The sequence below is a fragment of the Arachis hypogaea genome, chromosome 17 (assembly GCF_003086295.3).
Source record: "Arachis hypogaea cultivar Tifrunner chromosome 17, arahy.Tifrunner.gnm2.J5K5, whole genome shotgun sequence".
Lineage (NCBI taxonomy): Eukaryota > Viridiplantae > Streptophyta > Magnoliopsida > Fabales > Fabaceae > Arachis > Arachis hypogaea.
The window spans coordinates 36501999-36521848 of NC_092052.1; the positions used below are offsets into that span (position 1 = coordinate 36501999).

At 34.9% G+C, this 19850-nt stretch overlaps 1 protein-coding gene across 2 annotated transcripts; it reads left to right on the forward strand.

The window, feature by feature from the left end:
• The first annotated feature begins 7935 nt into the window (after nucleotides 1-7935).
• LOC112767392 (uncharacterized) lies at nucleotides 7936-12202 on the forward strand. 2 transcript variants are annotated; one of them, XM_025813253.2, is made up of 8 exons: nucleotides 7943-8244; nucleotides 8372-8999; nucleotides 9100-9196; nucleotides 10017-10271; nucleotides 10407-10496; nucleotides 11371-11492; nucleotides 11627-11696; nucleotides 11831-12202. In XM_025813253.2, exons 5-8 carry the CDS (start codon nucleotides 10470-10472, stop codon nucleotides 11963-11965), a joined length of 354 nt encoding a protein of 117 aa, XP_025669038.1. In that variant the 5' UTR covers nucleotides 7943-8244; nucleotides 8372-8999; nucleotides 9100-9196; nucleotides 10017-10271; nucleotides 10407-10469; the 3' UTR covers nucleotides 11966-12202. The 2 variants fall into 2 exon arrangements, 1 of the variants encoding a protein (XP_025669038.1); XR_011874730.1 differs by lacking the exons at nucleotides 10407-10496; nucleotides 11371-11492; nucleotides 11627-11696; nucleotides 11831-12202 and having other exon boundaries at nucleotides 7936-8244.
• Nucleotides 12203-19850: the final 7648 nt, after the last annotated feature.

Here is a 19850-nt window from a genome sequence, read left to right on the forward strand (position 1 = left end):
CTTACCTTTACCTTGGCCCCATTACAACCTTAATTAAAGACCTCATGATTTTTGGTATGACTATATTCTATAATTGTTGATTGGTTAGATGAAGAACAAAGTTATAGAAAGTAGGAATAAAAAGAAGAATAGAGTGATTAACCCAATAAACACTGAGTGACTAGAGAGTAAACACAAAATCCAGTGAGGGTTCAATAACTCATCAACATATATCTATGCTTAATTTACTAATTGTTTTGCAAGTTTGTAAAATATTTTTCTTTCCCATCTCATTTGCAAAAGTGCTTTATTATTTAAGGGTTGGCTATGCATATATATGATTCCTTGAGAATGTGAATTAATTTAACTACATGTAAGTTTTATATATGAGTGAATAAATTAGAATTGCATGACTCATTTAGGTAGTTGCATTTAGAATAGGTTGCATTGCATAACATTCCACCACTTTAACCTTACCTTACTCTTTACCTTGGATTTAGCATGAGGACATGCTATTGTTTAAGTGTGGGGAGGTTGATAAACCCATATTTTATGATATATTTTGTGCTTAATTTGAGTGATTTATTCAATCCTTCACCCATTTATTTATATTAATTGCATGATTTTACTTCTCCCTCCTTATTATGTAATGTATGTGAAAAACATGTTTCCTATACTTTAAAATTAATTATTTTAATTACCTTTATTTCCATTCGATGCCGTGATTAGTGTGTTGAGTAGTTTTAGATCTTCTAAGGCAGGAATAACTCAAAGGATGGAAAGGAAATATACAAAAATGGAAGGAAAGCACAAAACGGAGTCCTTGAAGAAACTGGCATCTACGCGATCGCATGACTGACGCGACCGCACGCCTTAAGCATAACACATATGACGCGGCCGCATGACTGACGCGACCGTGTGACAAGAAAAGCTCCGAATGACGCGACCGCGTGACCCACGCGGACGCGTGACAGAGGCCACGCACCAGAAATTGCAGAAAATGCTCATAGCGAATTCTGAAGCCCTTTTTGGCCCAAATCCAAGTCCAGAAGGCATAGACCAGAGGTTATGAAGTGAGGGAATGCATCCATTCAAAGGGAGCTCGCCAATTTTTACTTTCCATGATTTAGATTTAGTTTTGAGAGAGGTTCTCTCCTCTCTCTTTAGGATTAGGATTTAGATTTAGGATTTTTATTCACTTTCAGGATTATCTCTTTTGATCAGGTTCAATATTCCTTTTATTTACTTTTGCAAGCTACTTTATGAATCCTTTCATGTTACAGATTACTCTTTTATTAATGTTATTTCAGGTATTTCAGTTTAATATTGATTTCTCTTATTTATGCTATTGTTGCTTTTACTCTAAAGATATTTTTATTCCAAGTAGATTTATTTTTCTCCTTTTGGTCTTGGTTAAGAAATCAGTAACTCAGGAGTTATCAAACTCAAACGTGATTGATAACTGTTATCTTTGTTAATTAAATTGAACTTCCATAATCCCAATCTTTTCTTAGGAAATAAATAGGATTCGAAGATCAAACCAATTAATCCCTTGACCTTCCTTTATCTTAGTAAAGGTTAACAAAGTGGAATTAAGATTCAACCATCATCATCATTGATAAGGATAGCTAAGATAGGACCTCCAATTTCTCATACCTTGCCAAAAGTTTGCTTTACAGTATTTATTTATTTTTAATTGCCATTTAATTTACTTGTCATTAAATTACTCGTTCCTCATTCATAAAACCCCCAATTCTACAATCTCCATAACCAATAATAAGAACATACTTTCCTGCAGTTCCTTGAGAAGACGACCCGAGGATTAATACTCGGTTATCAATTTTTAAGGGGTTTGTTACTTGTGACAACCAAAACGTTTGTAAGAAAGGTTGATTGCTTGGTTTAGTAACTATACTTGCAACGAGAGTTTACTATAACCTCTAAACCATCAATCTTCAGTTTTTCAACAGTTCCCCTGGTGGCGGATTCGAATGTCTGCATGTGGTAGACAGGCGGAGGTTCTTGCAGACTAGTACACAGTTGACGGAGTAAGGTCTGGCGGCTCTTGTAAAGAGCCACATGGATCCAATCACGATCTGGAACGAATTCGATCCCTGCAAAGAAAGATGGGGTCAGACACGTACTACAGGTGCGAAATGGGGCTATTGTTGTAGGTGGATGATGATAGAGACGTACTGTTTTTTGTGCCGGTTCGCTAGGGTCAACTGGCGAAGGACGTCATTCTGGTTGAAGGACCAAGGATTAGAGTGGACAATTGAGCTAGCATGTCGCCACGTCGAACGCGCTGCACAAATAAGTGACCGGATGTTCTCCATGGAAGCTTTCTTTGGCGGTGGCGGCAGGGTTGATTGGGTGCGACATGGGCAGCGGCTAGAGAATACAATGTGAGATCGAAGATATCTTTGGTGTGCTCTATACGATGCAACTTGAAGTATATATAGGCTCGTGAACCATCACCTCCGCCACAGAAAATGGGCCCCACGTACTATGTTCATTTATAAAAAAAAGTGGAAAACATGTCTGTGTGTGAATAATGTGGACAATAAATTAAAAAAAAATTGAAAATAAAATTTTCATTCTTAATTATTTATTTAATTTTAGAATTTAAAATTTAAAAAATTAGATTTATCAATTATGCACATTTATATTAAATTATTAAGTATGGTTACATCCAATTTCATTACTAACGGCTTAACAGACATTATTGTGTTTGTTTATCCGTTATTTCAGTGTTTTTAAAAGATTTATTTTTATAGTATTATTTTAAGAGTAAAACCCCTCCCCGGTCCCTAACCATTTACGAAATTGACCTGGCGCTCCCTCACCATTGGAAATTAACAACGCGGTCCTTAACCATTCTCTTTGTGTGACCAAAAGGACCCTCTTACGGGTACTTCCGATTAAGAGGGTCCTTTCGGTCATACAGAGAGAATAGATAATGACCGTGTTGTTATTTTCTAATAATGAGGGGACCGGGGAGGGATTTTACTTAAAATTGGAAAATAAATTAAAAAAAAACATTATTTTAAGTTTTGCATCTAATGCATTCTGCCATATTTTATATGTGAACGGAGAACAAATAACGTCAAACTTAATAGATAGCACGAAATCATTAACAACGATACTTAACACAAAAGTGATAATTATTTGGGTTGATTAAGCATTATTATGTCTTGGATTTAGGGTTTGAAGAACGACATGTATGTTCTATATTATTGAACCTAAACAAAAAAGTTAGTTCAAGATTATTATTTCATACACCTTTTTTCTAGAAAAATTAAACTGCTTTTTTTATTAGTGAAATTAAATTCATCAACCATAATTTTAATAGTAGGGTTACACGTAGAGACTAAATATTCTTTTTAGATTTTTAGAAGTGATATTTGTTTCATCCAAATGTTCGTGATATGACGAATTAATTTTAATTTAATTTTACGTATTTTAATTTTGTTTATTTAATTACTAATTTGAATTTTATGTGAGAGGATTTAGAGTTTTCTTTATTTAACCTAAAGTTGAGTGAGTTTCTTCGATTTAATTTCCAAACCAGTGAACAAATTATATTGAGGTATTTCTTTCTTATTGCATCAAGTAATTAAATACAAAGAGAATCAGTTGATCTTTTATTCAATTTCTTGATGCAACAAGAAAGAAATACCTCAATCTAATTTGTTCGTTTGGAAATTAAATCGAAGAAACTCACTCAACTTTAGGTTAAATAAAGAAAACTCTAAATTCTCTGACATAAAATTTAAATTAGTAACTAAATAAACAAAATTAAAATATGTAAAATTAAATTAAAATTAATTCGTCGTATCACGAACATTTGAATGAAACATAAGTACATTTGAATGAAACATATATTACTTCTAAAAATCTAAAAAGAATATTTAGTCTCTACGTGTAATCCTACTATTAAAATATTTAGTCCCTAACCATCTAGAAAAGGACCTGGCGCCCCTTGACCATTAGAAAATAACAACAAGATCCTTATCCATTCTCTCGTGTGACCGAAAGGACCCTCTTGTCGGTTTTCAGGTAAAAAATAACCGGAAATACCGGTAAGAGGGTCCTTTTAGTCACACGGAGAGAATGATTAAGGACCGCGTTGTTAATTTCTAATGGTGAGGGGGCGCCAGGTCAATTTCATAAATGGTTAGGGACCGGGGAGGAGTTTTACTCTTATTTTAAAAATTATAAATTTTATAAAATAATTTAAAAATTTAAAATAAAAAATATATAAACATAAACATATAAATTTTATAAATTATTTAAATTTTAGAATGTATAAATTTTATAAAATTAAATAAAATAAGATATTAAAAAAATTTATTATATTATTATTATGTGTAACAAAATTAAGATAAACATGAATAAAATAATTATTTATAAACATTGTGTAATTTTTTTTATTTGTTTAACAATATTAGATTTGGAACAAAGATTAAACATTATATTCAAAGCAGTCTTTAATCGTTATGTATAGTTCTGAATTTTATATTCAATTTTTTAAATTATCTTTAAATTTATTCCCTTTTTAAATAATTTCATTAAATCATTTTTTAAGTCATAATATTTTTAACATCCTCTACAATAAATAGTTTTTTAAGTTATCTAATACATAAAATATCACATCCTTTTATGTTATGTTAAAAGTCTCATATCTTTTTTATATTAGAACATTACGGTTTATTATATTGTTAAATATTATCCTTATACCACAAATTTAAAGGTAACCTTTTAATTCTTCTTTTGTTGCTTATTTTATTTTATTTTAGTCATTTAAATTAGCATGTATATTATCCATTTGTTTTCTATTACTTATGTAATGTGTTTAATTTTTTCTATTTCCAATCAATATTTACTAATAAAATCATATTTAAATCCAAAACTGTGTAAATCAAAACAAAATTTTTTTCGTATTTTGCTTCGATTATTCCTCTTGAATAGGATGAAGTTGAGCAAAAATATAGTGGTTGTAATTTGAAAAAACATAAAAAGACAAAATTAAAAATTAATTTAAATACTAAATTGATGGTTTTTGAAGAGAATCACCGAATAAATAAATAAATAACACAATTATGATTGTAAACTAAGATTTAAAACAAAACTCAAGAATGGTTAATATATTTATTGTTAAATAGTTGAATCAAGAATCATGTAAAATAACATGTGACCTAATGAAATGAAAAATATTACGAATAATTGTCTGTTCATTATAATAAAAGTACTATATTATAATTAGTATTAAATGTTAACCATTTAATATTGTATAGGACAATTTTAATTTATCTTTAAGTTTATGATATATGAAAACCAACCGTAAAACTAATGTATTTATCTCAAAAAATTAAGAAATATATTTATTAATGGCATATTCCAATTAAATAATAGTATAAATCATAAATTTATATTATGATTTCATAATGTCATTTTCTAAAAAATACATGTATGTATATCAAGAATTTTTTATTTATGTCTGTTACAAATTGATACTGTATTGCAACTCAGAATACATGTCATAGAGTACGTAGTGAGTATTAAACCGGACAGTTTATTATATGAATAAGTACTGTTTTGGTCCTTAAAATTTAGGGTCAGAATCGAAATCGTCCCTTACGTAATTTTTTGTTTAGAATCGTCCTGAACATTTTATTTCGTATTAAAATCATCCTTTTAATTTGTTATGCACAAAAATACTCTCCACCACCACCAACACCTCAACCACTACTATCAGCACCTTTACCATCATAAAATACACCAAATCAGATTCAAAAACACCAAATCGGATTAAACAACATCAAATTTAATAACAAAATCAACACACAACAAAAATAAAATCAACACATAACAAATCAAATTTCAAAGGACATTTAAAGGTCAGATTTAAAATTCAGCGTGTATCTTGTGAGTCAATTGTGTAACCTTATTTTAATTTAAACTTGAAATTTGTTTACCTACTTTAAATTAGTTTTGGAAACCATTTTGAATCATATTTTTTTAGTAATTGTGATTGTATGGTTAATATTGTTAGTGTTTTCCAACTTGTTCCTTCAAATAAGTTGTGATGATATTAATGTTTCCTGATTATAATAGCCTTTTATACTAAATTTTATTTCTTGTTATACTTTTATTGTTATTATATGCTTATTTTTTTATTTAGTTGATCTAAACCTGTGAGATTAATAAATAATGAGATAAATTATTTTTTGTATCTCTTTATGGAAAAGAAATTAACGAAGAAAGACATTAAAGGAAAAAAATTTCATGAACCTACTTGTTATACATAAAGCAAACGTGTTGGCTAAACTTTTTTAGTTATAGGAAATTTTTTGTGGGTTCTAAATATTTGACAGCGGTAAGAACACTAAACTAATCACAGACTATTGTTCTGTCCCTACCTTTATCTCTTATTTCTTTCCAGAAAACTTTAATTTATGTGATAAAAAATTGCGACAATTACTTCTACAGTTTGGAATGAGATGTATGGGAAGGACTCGACAACACCTTTTATCCAGCATAAGAGAATTGTCCAATCACACATGACATTACATTTTCTCTTTTATGGCCCGAATGAAAGCAATCTTTTACCCGGGTTGAATAATGTCCGCGCTAAACGACTGTGGGCTTTCGGTCATCGATTTTTAAAATGGTTATTTAATTTGTCATATATCCCACAGTAACTCACGCAAGCTTCATACTCAGCTTTTCACAACTTTCTTCGTGCTACCATGGCGAGATACTCCTGTTGAATAAAGAAGCACCGTCGTTCCAAATATTTGATTCACCTATTCTCTACGTCGAATATAAATTTCTTGGGGCAGGGAAGCTATCGTCAGAAAATATATTCCTGGCTACCATTAGTAGCTGACCATTAACAGGTATTCCTGAGTCTCTAACCACCCTATTTATCATTAATACGGTTGCACACAGGCGTTAGCCATGTGTCGTTTGCATGAGCCTGAAAAACTTATTCCATTACATAACTAAGCATGCATCTACTGATGCTATTAGACTTTTTGCATCCTTTATACTTCATCAAGGCTAGTATTGGTAAGGAACCATTAGGGGTATATGTCATAGGTCATTGTATCCCTTTGAGTCGAGTGGGGTTCATGTCTTGAGAGTATTGTATCATGTAGCACATATAAGAAAAATTTTTTCATACAAACAACAAAAGCCAAATTTTCATCCTATGAATCCTCCACAGGTTCTAACTAATTTAATCTTGCATTTTCCCATATGGATGATGAAACCATTATAACACCGAAGAATTTTTTGTAATTATTATTCACTTTGGTTTATATATTATGATGCAACAGTCAGTTAATCTTTTTCTATTTGAAAGTTAGATGAGATCCAAAAATATTAAGTAGTGAGTGTAAATATAGTACAAAAAATTTTAAAATAGATATATAAAATTCAAAATATATTAATTAAGTAGGTTTTAACCCTAACAATTAATAAGTAGGTTTTAACCTTAATTAAATAATCTTTTCTGTTAGACTGTGATAAAGAAATATAAAGTAATATGAACTAGATACGTTAATATGTTAACGTATAATATATTGTAGCCTGGCCTAATTTGAATTGTTATTGTAATTTATTTTTTTTAATAGGATTACAGATAAACTTCCTTACAGAATTGGGATGAAAATCATTTGCAACCACTTTAAAAACATGTGGTCCATTGTTACAAGGTTTTTAGTATTTTTTGGCCCAACTCCTCAGGCATTGTCCGGTATTTTTATTTTAAGAAAGAACATAAACAAAACGACAAAAACATAGTGCTAAAAAAGGTAGCTCAACCAAAAAAAAAAATAAAGATGGGCTGTAATACCTTCATTTGGCTTCCAAAAGTAGTACAATACGTCCAACCCAAATAGGCAATAAAAACCGAGCTTATTCCCATCTTCTAATTTTACCTAGGGTTTATTACCAACAAATGTTGACCAACCAAGCCAATTATGATGAATTCGATGCCACAACTCCACTGGCCCCCGAACACACTATCTTCCATCCCAGTAATAGCAGCCAAAGTCGTCGACCTTGAATGATGACGACTGAGGTGGTATGCAGGTTAGGTGCACAATGGAGAACGAGATCGAGATACTTGATGGGCCTGTGGTCGTTTCCTCCTCCTCCGATGAGGTTCAGGAACAGGCTGCAACAGCTTTTGTGTACAGCACTAGACGGCAAAAAAACACGCTTTAGCGAGACCCCAACTCTGGGAGTTTCGCAGAGGTAATTCTTGTCACTTTATATTGTCTAGTTGCATATTTCCATGTGTGTCGCATATGTTGCAATGTGGTTACGTAATAATTTATTTATCATTGCTGCGAGATTAGAATAGTAGTTTGTCCTTTTGTAGGAAGAAACACAGCAACCGTCCTCGGCATGGAGGTATCGGCTTAAATATGGCTTCACAGTTTGAGCAGATCCAGCAACAGATAGAGGATTTAAAAGTTATAGTTATGAAACAGAGACAATTCAACCAGGATGTCCTCGCAATGCTACACCAGGCCATAGGTGGGAAGGACGGATCGCTGATTGTGGGGAGCAATTCTCCGCATGCAATCCAGTCCAAGAACAGGGTTAATACTACAGGAAAACACGCTGCAAAGAGAGATCAGCCAAGTTTAAGAACATACAAATGGCATAACACCAAGACTAAAAGCAACACGAAGGACGACCCTGATTACTTTTCGCATGCGAACCGTATGAGCAACTCGGACGACGGATCCTTTAAGTTCAGGCGCGGCAATGCCAAAATGAATCCGTCCTCCAAGGCTGCACCAACGAAGTCTGGTCTTAGGGGGTGGCGTAATCTGTTCCCGGCTTCGATGATTTCAACTGGATGTGACAAACCCCACAGCTCGTATGTCACCTATATGATTGTGAAGATTTCTCGGGCTCGAGCCCTTCAATAGAAGTTCATGCAATTGAGGCACCTAGATAGCAATTTTATGGCAGAGGATGTTGGTAGTAAAATTCCCAAGGTTTGTTCGTTAAATAAGGATGAGCTATTGGCATTGGTCATATTTACTGTGAACTATCGCTGCATGAGATTTGACTTTACCCATTGATGTCAATGTCCAGGGTATGCCGGTCTCGTTTCAACCTACTCCGGACATGGAGATAATGGATTACACCTAGCTATCGCATCCTACATCTTTAATACTGCACTGGACCCAGAGTGAGTATTGGTTGAAATGAAATTATTACTTGTCACTGTATAATTAACACTGCGGCGTAAGTTATTTTCTTAACTCTCCGCTTAATCGCTATGACTCTGGTGTGGTTTTGATTGAGTTTTGGTATGCCAAAATAAAAAGAACAAATGATAAATTTCGTTTGGTATAGGAAAGAGATGTAACCAAACGACACTTTTTCTATGGTAAAGAGAATAAATAAAGAAATTCACTTCTTACAGGTAAGATAATCCAAGATAAAGTTAGCTTATCAACAGCAGCACGTTTCATTTATTTAGTTATTGAGTACACATATACAAAATAAAATTAATTTCTGAATAATAAATATATGAAGAAATTCTCCTACTACATATAAGGCAGGAATGGGGGAAAACTACCAGATCACAACAACGAAATATAAGTGTTTATAACAAATACTTGATATATCGACAGAAGCCATTACTTAGTTACTTATTACAACTATGGAATATAAATAATGATTTATATTTTGCCGTATGAATTTTATCTCATTTCCCGAACCTGATTTATTTTTCCAGAATATAATAGATTAATAGTACTTTCTTATCATTATTTTTTTAGGTCTTGTTCCCTGTTGTAGGCATGTTCGTATATCCTTTCGTATTTCCTTATAACTGATATTTTCCGAACTGATATTTTCTTCCTTCTTGTAAGCACGTTCGTAAACCCTTACTAAGTCTGTATAACCAAACTTTGACACTTATAATTGATATTTTGAGAGTCACCTGACTGTTATAAATGTTGTAAGTATGGGCAGCTATTTAAAGGCCCTTCCACTTTGTTCAGGGAGATACTCGTTTCGAATTTGCACTGTGCCATGACGCGCAAGGCCCTAAAGACTTTAGAGCCAGGGAGGCAAGTAGTTGACGATGTATGTCACACAACTCTAACTATCTAAATTGAATGCCGATTATCTTTTGAAGACCAGATGCTTTCGTTCTAATGTCCGTGTTCAGTTATATACAAGTACTGATTCTGCGGGCAAGGATGCTTGCCTTAGACCTCACAAGGCTGCAATGATACCTGCCGACGACCTTTACGGTTAGTTTTTGAACCCTTATTTCCGTTTTCCTCGGAATTGTTCGCTGTTCTTATAGCCAAAAGACTTGAATCCCGGTAAGAATGATGTTTTTAACTCCGTAACAATAGCGGTGTTGTCACATTTTCACTCTACAGAAAATAGCTACGGGACGAGGTCCTATACCGGAGGCAACAATTTCTGCCATAAGAAAGGACTTCATGGGTTACGCCGATGAAGTCCTAAAGGTATGCACACATACTTATTATGTTACACGATGCTCCCACATATCCTTCGTTGATAACTTAATGCACATTTTGTTTCCACTTATATGAGTTAGATTTACTGCCCAATGTGGTGCGACAACCACTGGTTTCTTGTTATAGTCGACCTTGCACGAAATCGATTTGTTTATCTTGACTCACTGAGGTCCCCAATAGCCAGGTCAAAGAGACATCGCCTGAGTAGGAGATTGGTAATCTTCTTATTCGGAAATGGCCAATTACCATAGCTGGTCATAAAGTATGACGAACAAGATTCTGAAAATAGTTGTATGTGTTTGCTATGCATATGCTTTTATTATTTGACTATAAATGAAAGGACCTTACTATGACGAATGTGCTATATGAATCTGATTTTGGCATTTTGTTTCTTTGAGTATTTTAAAATTCACAACAGTGAATTAGTTATCATACCACCTCTGGGATTCTGTGCCTTCACATGGTTGATATTCTAGTAATACTTGACTCCCAAATTATGGCTAAGAGCAGGCCTATGGTGAGTCACATGTAGCTTGGGAATATTGCATTGTGTTTTTAATTGTCATATTAAATGTTTTACTATTGGGTTTGATCATATCCTGGGATTGGTATGTGTATGCCACATAGTACCTTCAGCAACGTTGTATTCAGGTGAATCTGAGGGTCTGGAATTTTCATTTTCAGTCTTAATTTCGTGCAACCTGACGTCTCTTTTCTTTAATAGCAAGATTGGGGTTTCTCACGCAAACCATTTGTATAATTTTGGTTCTTAGTTTCTTGTTGTGGTTGTAATAATATTCTCACAGCAAAAATGTTGCTGAAAGTTATTTGCTAACAAGAATGCACTACTTTTATGCCACAGGCAATCTTTCTGGATGACCTTTTGGATGACCGTGCTTGGCATGCTAATGAAGACACGGATAAAATTGAATGCAGTGAGTTTGAGATTACGGAGCCAAATGTTACTCAACAACTTCCACAAAGGTGATTGATTTAGAAAACTACTTTTTAATTCCATGATTGCAACTGTTGCCATATTTCAATTGATTCTGAAAAATCAAAAGCTGATTCCTTACATGGTCTAAATTTTTCCTTAATGGGGCTATGAACTCGACCAGCAATGACTGTGGCGTGTTTGTAGCACAGTGGATGATCATGTACCACTTATTCTACGACTATGATGTTGAGGTATAATTTGGGCTCACGTGGCTTAAAACCTTATAAATTAACATAAATCCAGTTTATAGTAGTAGAAACCTTCGTTTGATCTATCATTGCACTACTCAGTGTAATAACCTAGGCGTGTGTTTACGTTGTCGCAGACATTTCAGTTGGTAACTGACTACAGTCGAATGCGCCTTGCAATTGACATGGTACTAAAGTATCACAACGACAACAGAATGGAAACCATTGAAGCAGCTCTGAGATATTGGAGGAGTTTCTCAGTCACTCCATGATAGCAAGCTAGGAGGCATGATTAGCCTAAGATACCAGTTTTTTTGTTTAAGGCACACAACCAACTTGCACTACTAAGAATTTTCTAAGAGCATTATTTTGTACAATGAGGTGTATCTCCAATTTGGAGGTTAACACTGTTATGTTTATGATGCCGATTATATGATGCTTATTATGTTATTTAAATTATCTACAACTGGGTGAAATGCAGATAGAACAGACTAAGTTTTTAAGTTTCTCTTGTTCTATTCATTGTTGATTGATTTTCAGTTGAACACTCTATTCTGACGCTTGTCATCGTGCATGTTCTTCTAGTGTATAATCTATCACAATTTGTACTCTATAGAAAGCTAAGAGAATATTTGAAATGCTAGAAAGCATTGTAGTTTTTTCTTTCAAAGAGTGATTTGCATAATATTAATCATTAGGATCATTATTATACCTAAATCTTTTTTTCCTTTTCAATTTTAAAAAACTATGCTCAGCATAACACGTGGAATAATGTGAATCCCTAAATAGGTTCTCAACAATTTTCCTTTCATTTAATAATGAAAATGATGGCTACTTAGCTATGTTAAACATTGAATTAATCATACATAAGAATTCGTATCATGGTAGACTTCTCTTAACCTGAAAAACCTAATTAAAGCTGGATTACAATTTAGTTTCATAATAATATGTTGCTAAAATTTAATTAAATGAAAGTGGTCCATAGTAGCAACTGAAAATAGAGAAGAATTTTCTATAGTAGCATTCGTGTCTTATAAAATTATAATTACATGGAATCACTAGCATGCTGATCAATTTCTCATTCTACCACCCATAACGGTAGATGATCGAATCGGATGATCCGCTTAGAAGGAACTATGACATCGAATATACAGATCCAAGTGGTGCATGATGCAGACATGAGTGAACAGCAACAGATACAAGTTTAAAAATTCAGTATTTCAGTTCCGGTATGGTAGAAATTGAAGAAACAATAGCTGACGCAAGGACATCATGACATGCTTGTTCTTGCATTGAAGCACCATAGAAATTTCCGGAATGGGAATTACCACAATCTATTGCATAAATTAAATCTAACATCACAGCCTAAGAGCCACAACATGAATGGAATAAATTATATGCACTTAGCACCAACAATCTTGGTTCACACAAGTCTCATTCATTAGTAAAAGACCACATAAGAACAGTTTTCACAGTAGAAAAGACTACCATAATAAGGTCTAACCCTATCAACTCAACTAGAGTGTCCAAAGTAGATAACCAAAAGTTAAGAAGATGTAACTCTATCCTAATGAGGTGAACAATTCATTCACATACAGTCATTGCCATCCAACTAATTTCATAGTGACCTCTTTCCGGAAGAATCAACTCCCTTATGTCTAGGTCTACCATCCTACAAAATCATATTTCGTCCATCAAATCAATTTTTGGAGTTAAATCTTTTTATTGCACCACAATTATCATCAAATAAGTAACAAGTAACAACGTGAAGCATAACCACATGCAACGAAAATAACAAACAACAATGCTAGAAATAAACCAACACATACAAACCTCATCGTCGACATCGTCGTCCATGGCAGTGCAATTTCTTCGATCGTGGCCTAATCCGAAGCACCACCGGCAACGCCTCCCTTTATTGCCATTCATGCTCCTGCGAGGTTCACCATTCGACCTGACAACCTTTGGGTCACGAACGTGGCTTTGATCCGCTGCTGCTTGAACGCGACGCTCACTTTGTCCTACGACACAAAGAGATTCAAACTCCCTCGACATTCTTGCAACTTCCATCATAGCAATGTTGTATATTTCAGTCGTTTTCGTAGCTTGAAAACACATCGACAGGCAAGCACTCCACAATGCGCCGTATCTAACGCGAACTCCTTCTGTGGGATCCGATGCCGCATCCATACCGTTGCTACCAGCTACTTTGGCATCTTTGCACCACTTACGAAGCACCAATTGGTTTGGTAGCTCTTCTTTCTCTAGCTCTTTGAGGACACAAAATATATGGCGGCAAGGGATCCCTAATCTCTCCCACAACTTACAAGAACATGCATACTTATCACAACTTCTATCCAAGAATACTGAGTACACATGATGGGGCCTTCGAAACTTTCTAAACATGAACTTCTCGGTGCTACCAAAACTGTCCCTGTGCAAGATTAACAATGCCGCGACCCCCTCGATCTGTTTTTGCACCTCTTAGAATATCTCCCTCATGTACAACTTGCTCGCAGATCTTTCCTTGGTTTCGAGACCCGTATTCATCACCGGATTAGAGTAAAGAGTCTTATAATCTACAATGAATTCGTTGCTCCGATAATCCTTAACAAATCGATCCAGGTTCTCAACCAACTCAAGTAAGCAATTCCCGGATTTGATAAATTTCTTTAGTGATGAATTAATACCCTTGCACCGAGAAGTAGTTCGAATGCCGGCACAAAATTTTCCACCCAGGTAAGCATTTGCCCACATCTCTCTCTTTTCGTATGTCTTTGCAAATCGTTGTCCCCTAGACCGAACGACGTGACCATGTCCGCCCAATAATTGTCAAACTCTTCCACATCAAAGTGACCATACACAGCAGTCTTAAACGCAGCACAAAAATCTTTGTCCTTGATATTCACAACAGCATTTCGAGCAAGATGCCAGGTGCATATTCGATGTGTCGTGTACGGAAATTCATTTCGAATTTCCTTTCGCATGGATTCATCACCGTCTGTGACAACCACTTTCGGCTCCTTGTGCCTCATTACCTCCAAGAAGCTACTTAGCAACCATTTGTAGGACAAAATCTTCTTGTCCTCTAGCAAATAGAACACAAAAATAATTGTCTGTCTGTGGTGGTTGGTGCCTGAAAATATTACAAGAGGTCTATTGTATAAGTTGTTTTCTGATCGAGTCAAATGCCAACACATCACCAAAGCATTCGTAGTCATGCTGCATGTGACCATCGGACCAAAACATGTGACCAAGGTGCTTCTCAGCGCAGTACGTATACTGCACAACTGCCATAGGATCCAACTCAACCTTGCCCTTCATGTAGCTTATTGTTGCGGCTACATCTCCCTCCACAATCCTGGATTGCCTAACTCCATCCATATAATTATACAAGTCTTTACTTATGAAGTTAAGATTGCGATATCCACCACACATATGGGCAAAGAAGCCCATGATTTGAGTTGTCTGGAAACCGGCTTCATGCATGCTATGTATATGCGCTTTGTGACCTTCTGTGATCTTTCTATGCGGTTGCATTACATTAGTGAACGCTGGGGATGCCAAGTCGTGATTATGCTTTTCCACTAATGCCTTCGTCCTCCACTTCCTACAACTTTTGTCCAGAAATACAACAAGCTTGGCATTGTAATTCGTTCTTGTCTCCGGTTTATGTGGCCTTCTTCTGTCAATTCTCTCATAGTGCTTCTTTTCCCGCAGCCCTTACCGATTGCAATAGAAGAACTTTCTGACAATATTTCCATCCTCATCTTTAACAGAATCTCCCTTTCGCATGACAAAACCAATATCCTTCGCATACGCTACATACCTTGTGTAGGCATCTTCAATCCCAATAAACTCTGCAGATAACAACGCAAAACCATTCACAGGGTCTGGACCGCTAAATTGTTCACTCATGATATTCCCTGAGTTTCCATGATCTTCTGTTGAGGCAGCTACGTCGCATCCACCACCATCGCAGCCTTGGTATTCGCTGGGGCCACTATCACCTTCGTTAGTATGCATTTCTTCCGACCCATTCGAATCATCTTCGTCACTCGAATTGGTGCTCCAACCATCAGTCCATTGGCCTGACAACTCTGACGTGCTGCCATCCTCCAAATCCAGCTCACTCTCACACATCCCTGGGTTAAAAAATAATGAAGCCAATCGAGAACCAAGCATGTCGTATGCATAGTAAATTACGAATATGACTAAAAGGTAGATAATTGCTATACAATTAGGCATTAACCAAAGTTCCATAGTTGTGACTGAATACTAGATCCCTAACCCATTATGACTGAGTTATTAAAAACTTTTTATCCAATTAAATTAACAAGTGCACATCATATAAAAAAGTACTATAACATTTGTTTAAAAAATTTTAAGGACATCTAATTATGGCCAAAGCAAATGCTCTGCTTATTATAACAAAGTTCACAGTTAAAAACTAATAATATATGCATTCACATCATTTGTCACGCTACCTACACCTAAACCAATCACTGCTTGAATACAATTATGAGCCAAAACCTATGCATGCCTGCATCACATTAGAGGAAGAAATAGCATGTTTTCAACCCTTTATAGCTCACACATAGATATGACAGCCATAACTCACAGCTTTATCAACAATTCTAATATACGACAACAATCATTGGTCATAAAAAAAAGAAATAAATTGTTGAATATTAACCCGTAAAACTTATCACTTCAAAAATCAACAGTTGTATAGAGAAGGATCACTGTACAAAATAGAATGGGAATGAAACATGTAACTTAAGACAAAATATTCGACCACATCTGACCTTAAATGGAAAGATAATTCCAAATTTTTTTGTTCTAATAACCATTTTCATGGGAGTTCACAAGTTGCAAATACTAGAATACGTCACTTGTAGCATGCATGACGAAAATTGATAAAGAAAATGTCCAACTTAAACGTATTTCAAAAGGAAAACCATTTTCTTTTCATTTTAGAGGAAGTTAAAAAACATATTTATCGAAACGGTTCAAGACGAATTTTCAGCAGCCTGAGTATAAATAAACAGAACAAAAGCAAAACACTTGCTACCAAATCACTTGTGTAACAGTGATCGGAGGAAAATTGCTGAAACTTGATATACATTTCACTTTGGCGCATATACTTTGTACTTAACTGATTAACTCACACTGTCATTATTTTCAAATACATAGATTTTGTCATTTGATTTTTGTATATGGAAAAATGAAAAAATTGGCTATGGTTAAATCTTATATCTATTATGTGACTATTATTGGTACTATTCTGTGTACTCTTACATGTGTACTCTTATATCTATTATGTGTACTACTATTGGTACAGTTTAAAGGATCTAGTTTTGTTCCAATCAATTATTTAGAGGATGCATCATTAAAAGGAGCTTGTAAGATACAATTTTTGGGGTGATTGATTATAGGAATCATCTTGATATTGAACATTATAACTGTTTTTAATCTTAAGTTCTATTTATTTCGTTTTGGAAATTCAAATTCACCATGTATGTGCAGTTTGTTTGGAACAAAAGTTGGGTATCGTATGCCTAATGCAGCCTTTTGACACAAAACCATCTCAGCAAATTCAGAACAACAGTATATATTTATCTAATTTTGAACAAAAAAAATCACCAAATTTAGAGCATACATGAAGGACAAACATTACCAATACCCCACAGATCAGAACACCAGTAGCAGATAGGAAGAGAGACGACGGCCACTGCAGGAGGCAAAGAGCCAGCACCGACTGCCAGGATTTAGGGTTTCCAACCTTGAGAGAGATAGACACCGGGAGAGGGAAGGAGACAGGGAAGAGGCGATAATGGAGCAAAACCTGCGATTTCCGCTCTTCTCTACAAGTCGCCGACAAAAATGCCGATTCTGATGTTGCTACCGGGTGAGGCCGCCTCCACCAACGACGCTAACCTGCTCCGAAACCTTCCTCAGTGAATCGACTTCCAGAAGCGAGCATCGAAGATGGCCTTCGCCCCCACCTCCCACAACTGAGCTCCGAACTCAAGATAGAACCCTAATTTCCCCAAAGGCTTTGAATGTTTGTTCAAATAGCTCATACATTTGGGAATTTTTAGATTTTACCTTTCAATTTCTATTTCTATTATTCCCATGATTCACCAATTTAGTTAATTATCATGGTTAGCGTCGTAAACATTTACCATGACTCAATTAGCGACTTCACCGTGTATCATGTAACACCCTAACTATCAAAATGTCACGCTTCCGGCTGTGCCACTCTGATAGCTCGAGTATTACGACGACTCTTATAATATTTAATACTAAAATATGAGCCTGTTTAAAACTTTAAACCGTATAACCGCTCCAAGATACTTTTTGTTAGGTAACATACATCCAACATACAATACAACTTACAAAACTCACAAAGAATACATACATATATATATATATATATATATAATTTTACAATCATTAACTAATACAATTCCTATCTCTCTTACAGAATGTACAAAGATAAAGGCGAGGGAACAATAAATAATAACTAAAGCAATACAAAACATCACGACAACAACAACTAGGTAAACTCTTCATGAATTCTGCGTCCATATCCTGAAAAGGGAAATTTGTAAGGGGGGTGAGAACATCATCCTCGAAAGGGTTCTTAGTAGGGGATTTTTGAGAATTACTATAATAGGATATGTGAAGGTAAAACCGTTACAGTGATTAATAACCGTCTTATGCATCTTTCCAAAACCAAAGGTTTAATATCAAAAATCCAAAATCCTCTCTGAAAGAAAAAACTGTTAAATTCCTCAATAAAATAAACCAAAAGCCTTTTTGAAAGTTTTCCTTACACAGTGTGAATGACCAAGCTGTTCCAAGCATAGGTTCATTAAGCCTATGCTGAACTAGTTCAGTTTTTTATACTTTTTTAAACCAAAAATACAAAACCAAACACAACCTTCGGCCCATCTCATAATCAACCACGGCCCTAGGCCCAAACAATCCAAACAACAGCCAATCCACCACAATACAACCAATTTTTCAGTCACAAACACAAGTAAAAGGTTCAAGCACAATCAAGCAGTTACTTCAAGTAGAGCAATTAGCAATTAGACATAATTAATCACATAGGCAAACCAAATACAATATGCACACCCAAACAATGTCACATAGATGCATATGATGAATGCCTGCCCTAGTGGCTGATGAGTCTCATCTGTCAATTATAAAGCCAGCCCGACAAGTCCTTATAGTTAATCATTGGACTGTCCCTCTGTCGTGCATCCCCAACTCGAGTTATTCACAATCATAATCATAATTACACAACACCCACACTGGTGTTATTCTATGGGGGCGAGCTCTAAAACTTTCAGAGTGTCCGGCCACACTTATGACATAGGGTCAGCAGAGTATCGAGTCTCAACCTGGAGCACGTGGTGGCTAGCCACTACTCTTATTCAAGTAAACTCGTATCTCAGATAATTGGAAGTGCAACAATCACTTTATCAGCTCAATAATCATCCATATTCATACTCAACCATCCGGCTCATAACATATTCCACAATCAGCCATAATTCATTATCATATACATCCATTCCGGCTCATAACATATTCCACAATCAGCCATAATTCATTATCATATATAGCCATTCCGGCTCACAACATAATAGCACTTCCACCATCCAACATCATAAAACTCATAAAATCATCATTCAAGCTATAAATCACTTTTCTCAAATCACTTTTCTTTGAAATCAAATTCAATTCATCCCTATCTTAACTTCAAAAATCCACATTTCTCAAATCAGTTCTAGCTTATAAGCCATCCTTCTCAAAAGAAATTTTCTCTTTCAAAAAATCCACATTTCCACAACATCCTTCTAAAACTTCCAAACGATTCAACAACTAGGCCAAATTAACAATTTCTTTTGAAAGATCAAAAAATCAGTCATCCAAAAATAGAATTTGGTAGTAGAAATTTCTCAGCAGAGTCTCAAGACTTTAGGGAAGGACAACCTATCTCAATCTCTTAAAGGTTTATTGAAACTCTTAAAATCATAAATTCTTGGTTTAAGTAAATAGAAACATAATTTATTATAAAACCAAATCATATAAAGTCACATGTCCCAACCCAATCCAAAACAAATTCACTTAAAATGGAGCTAA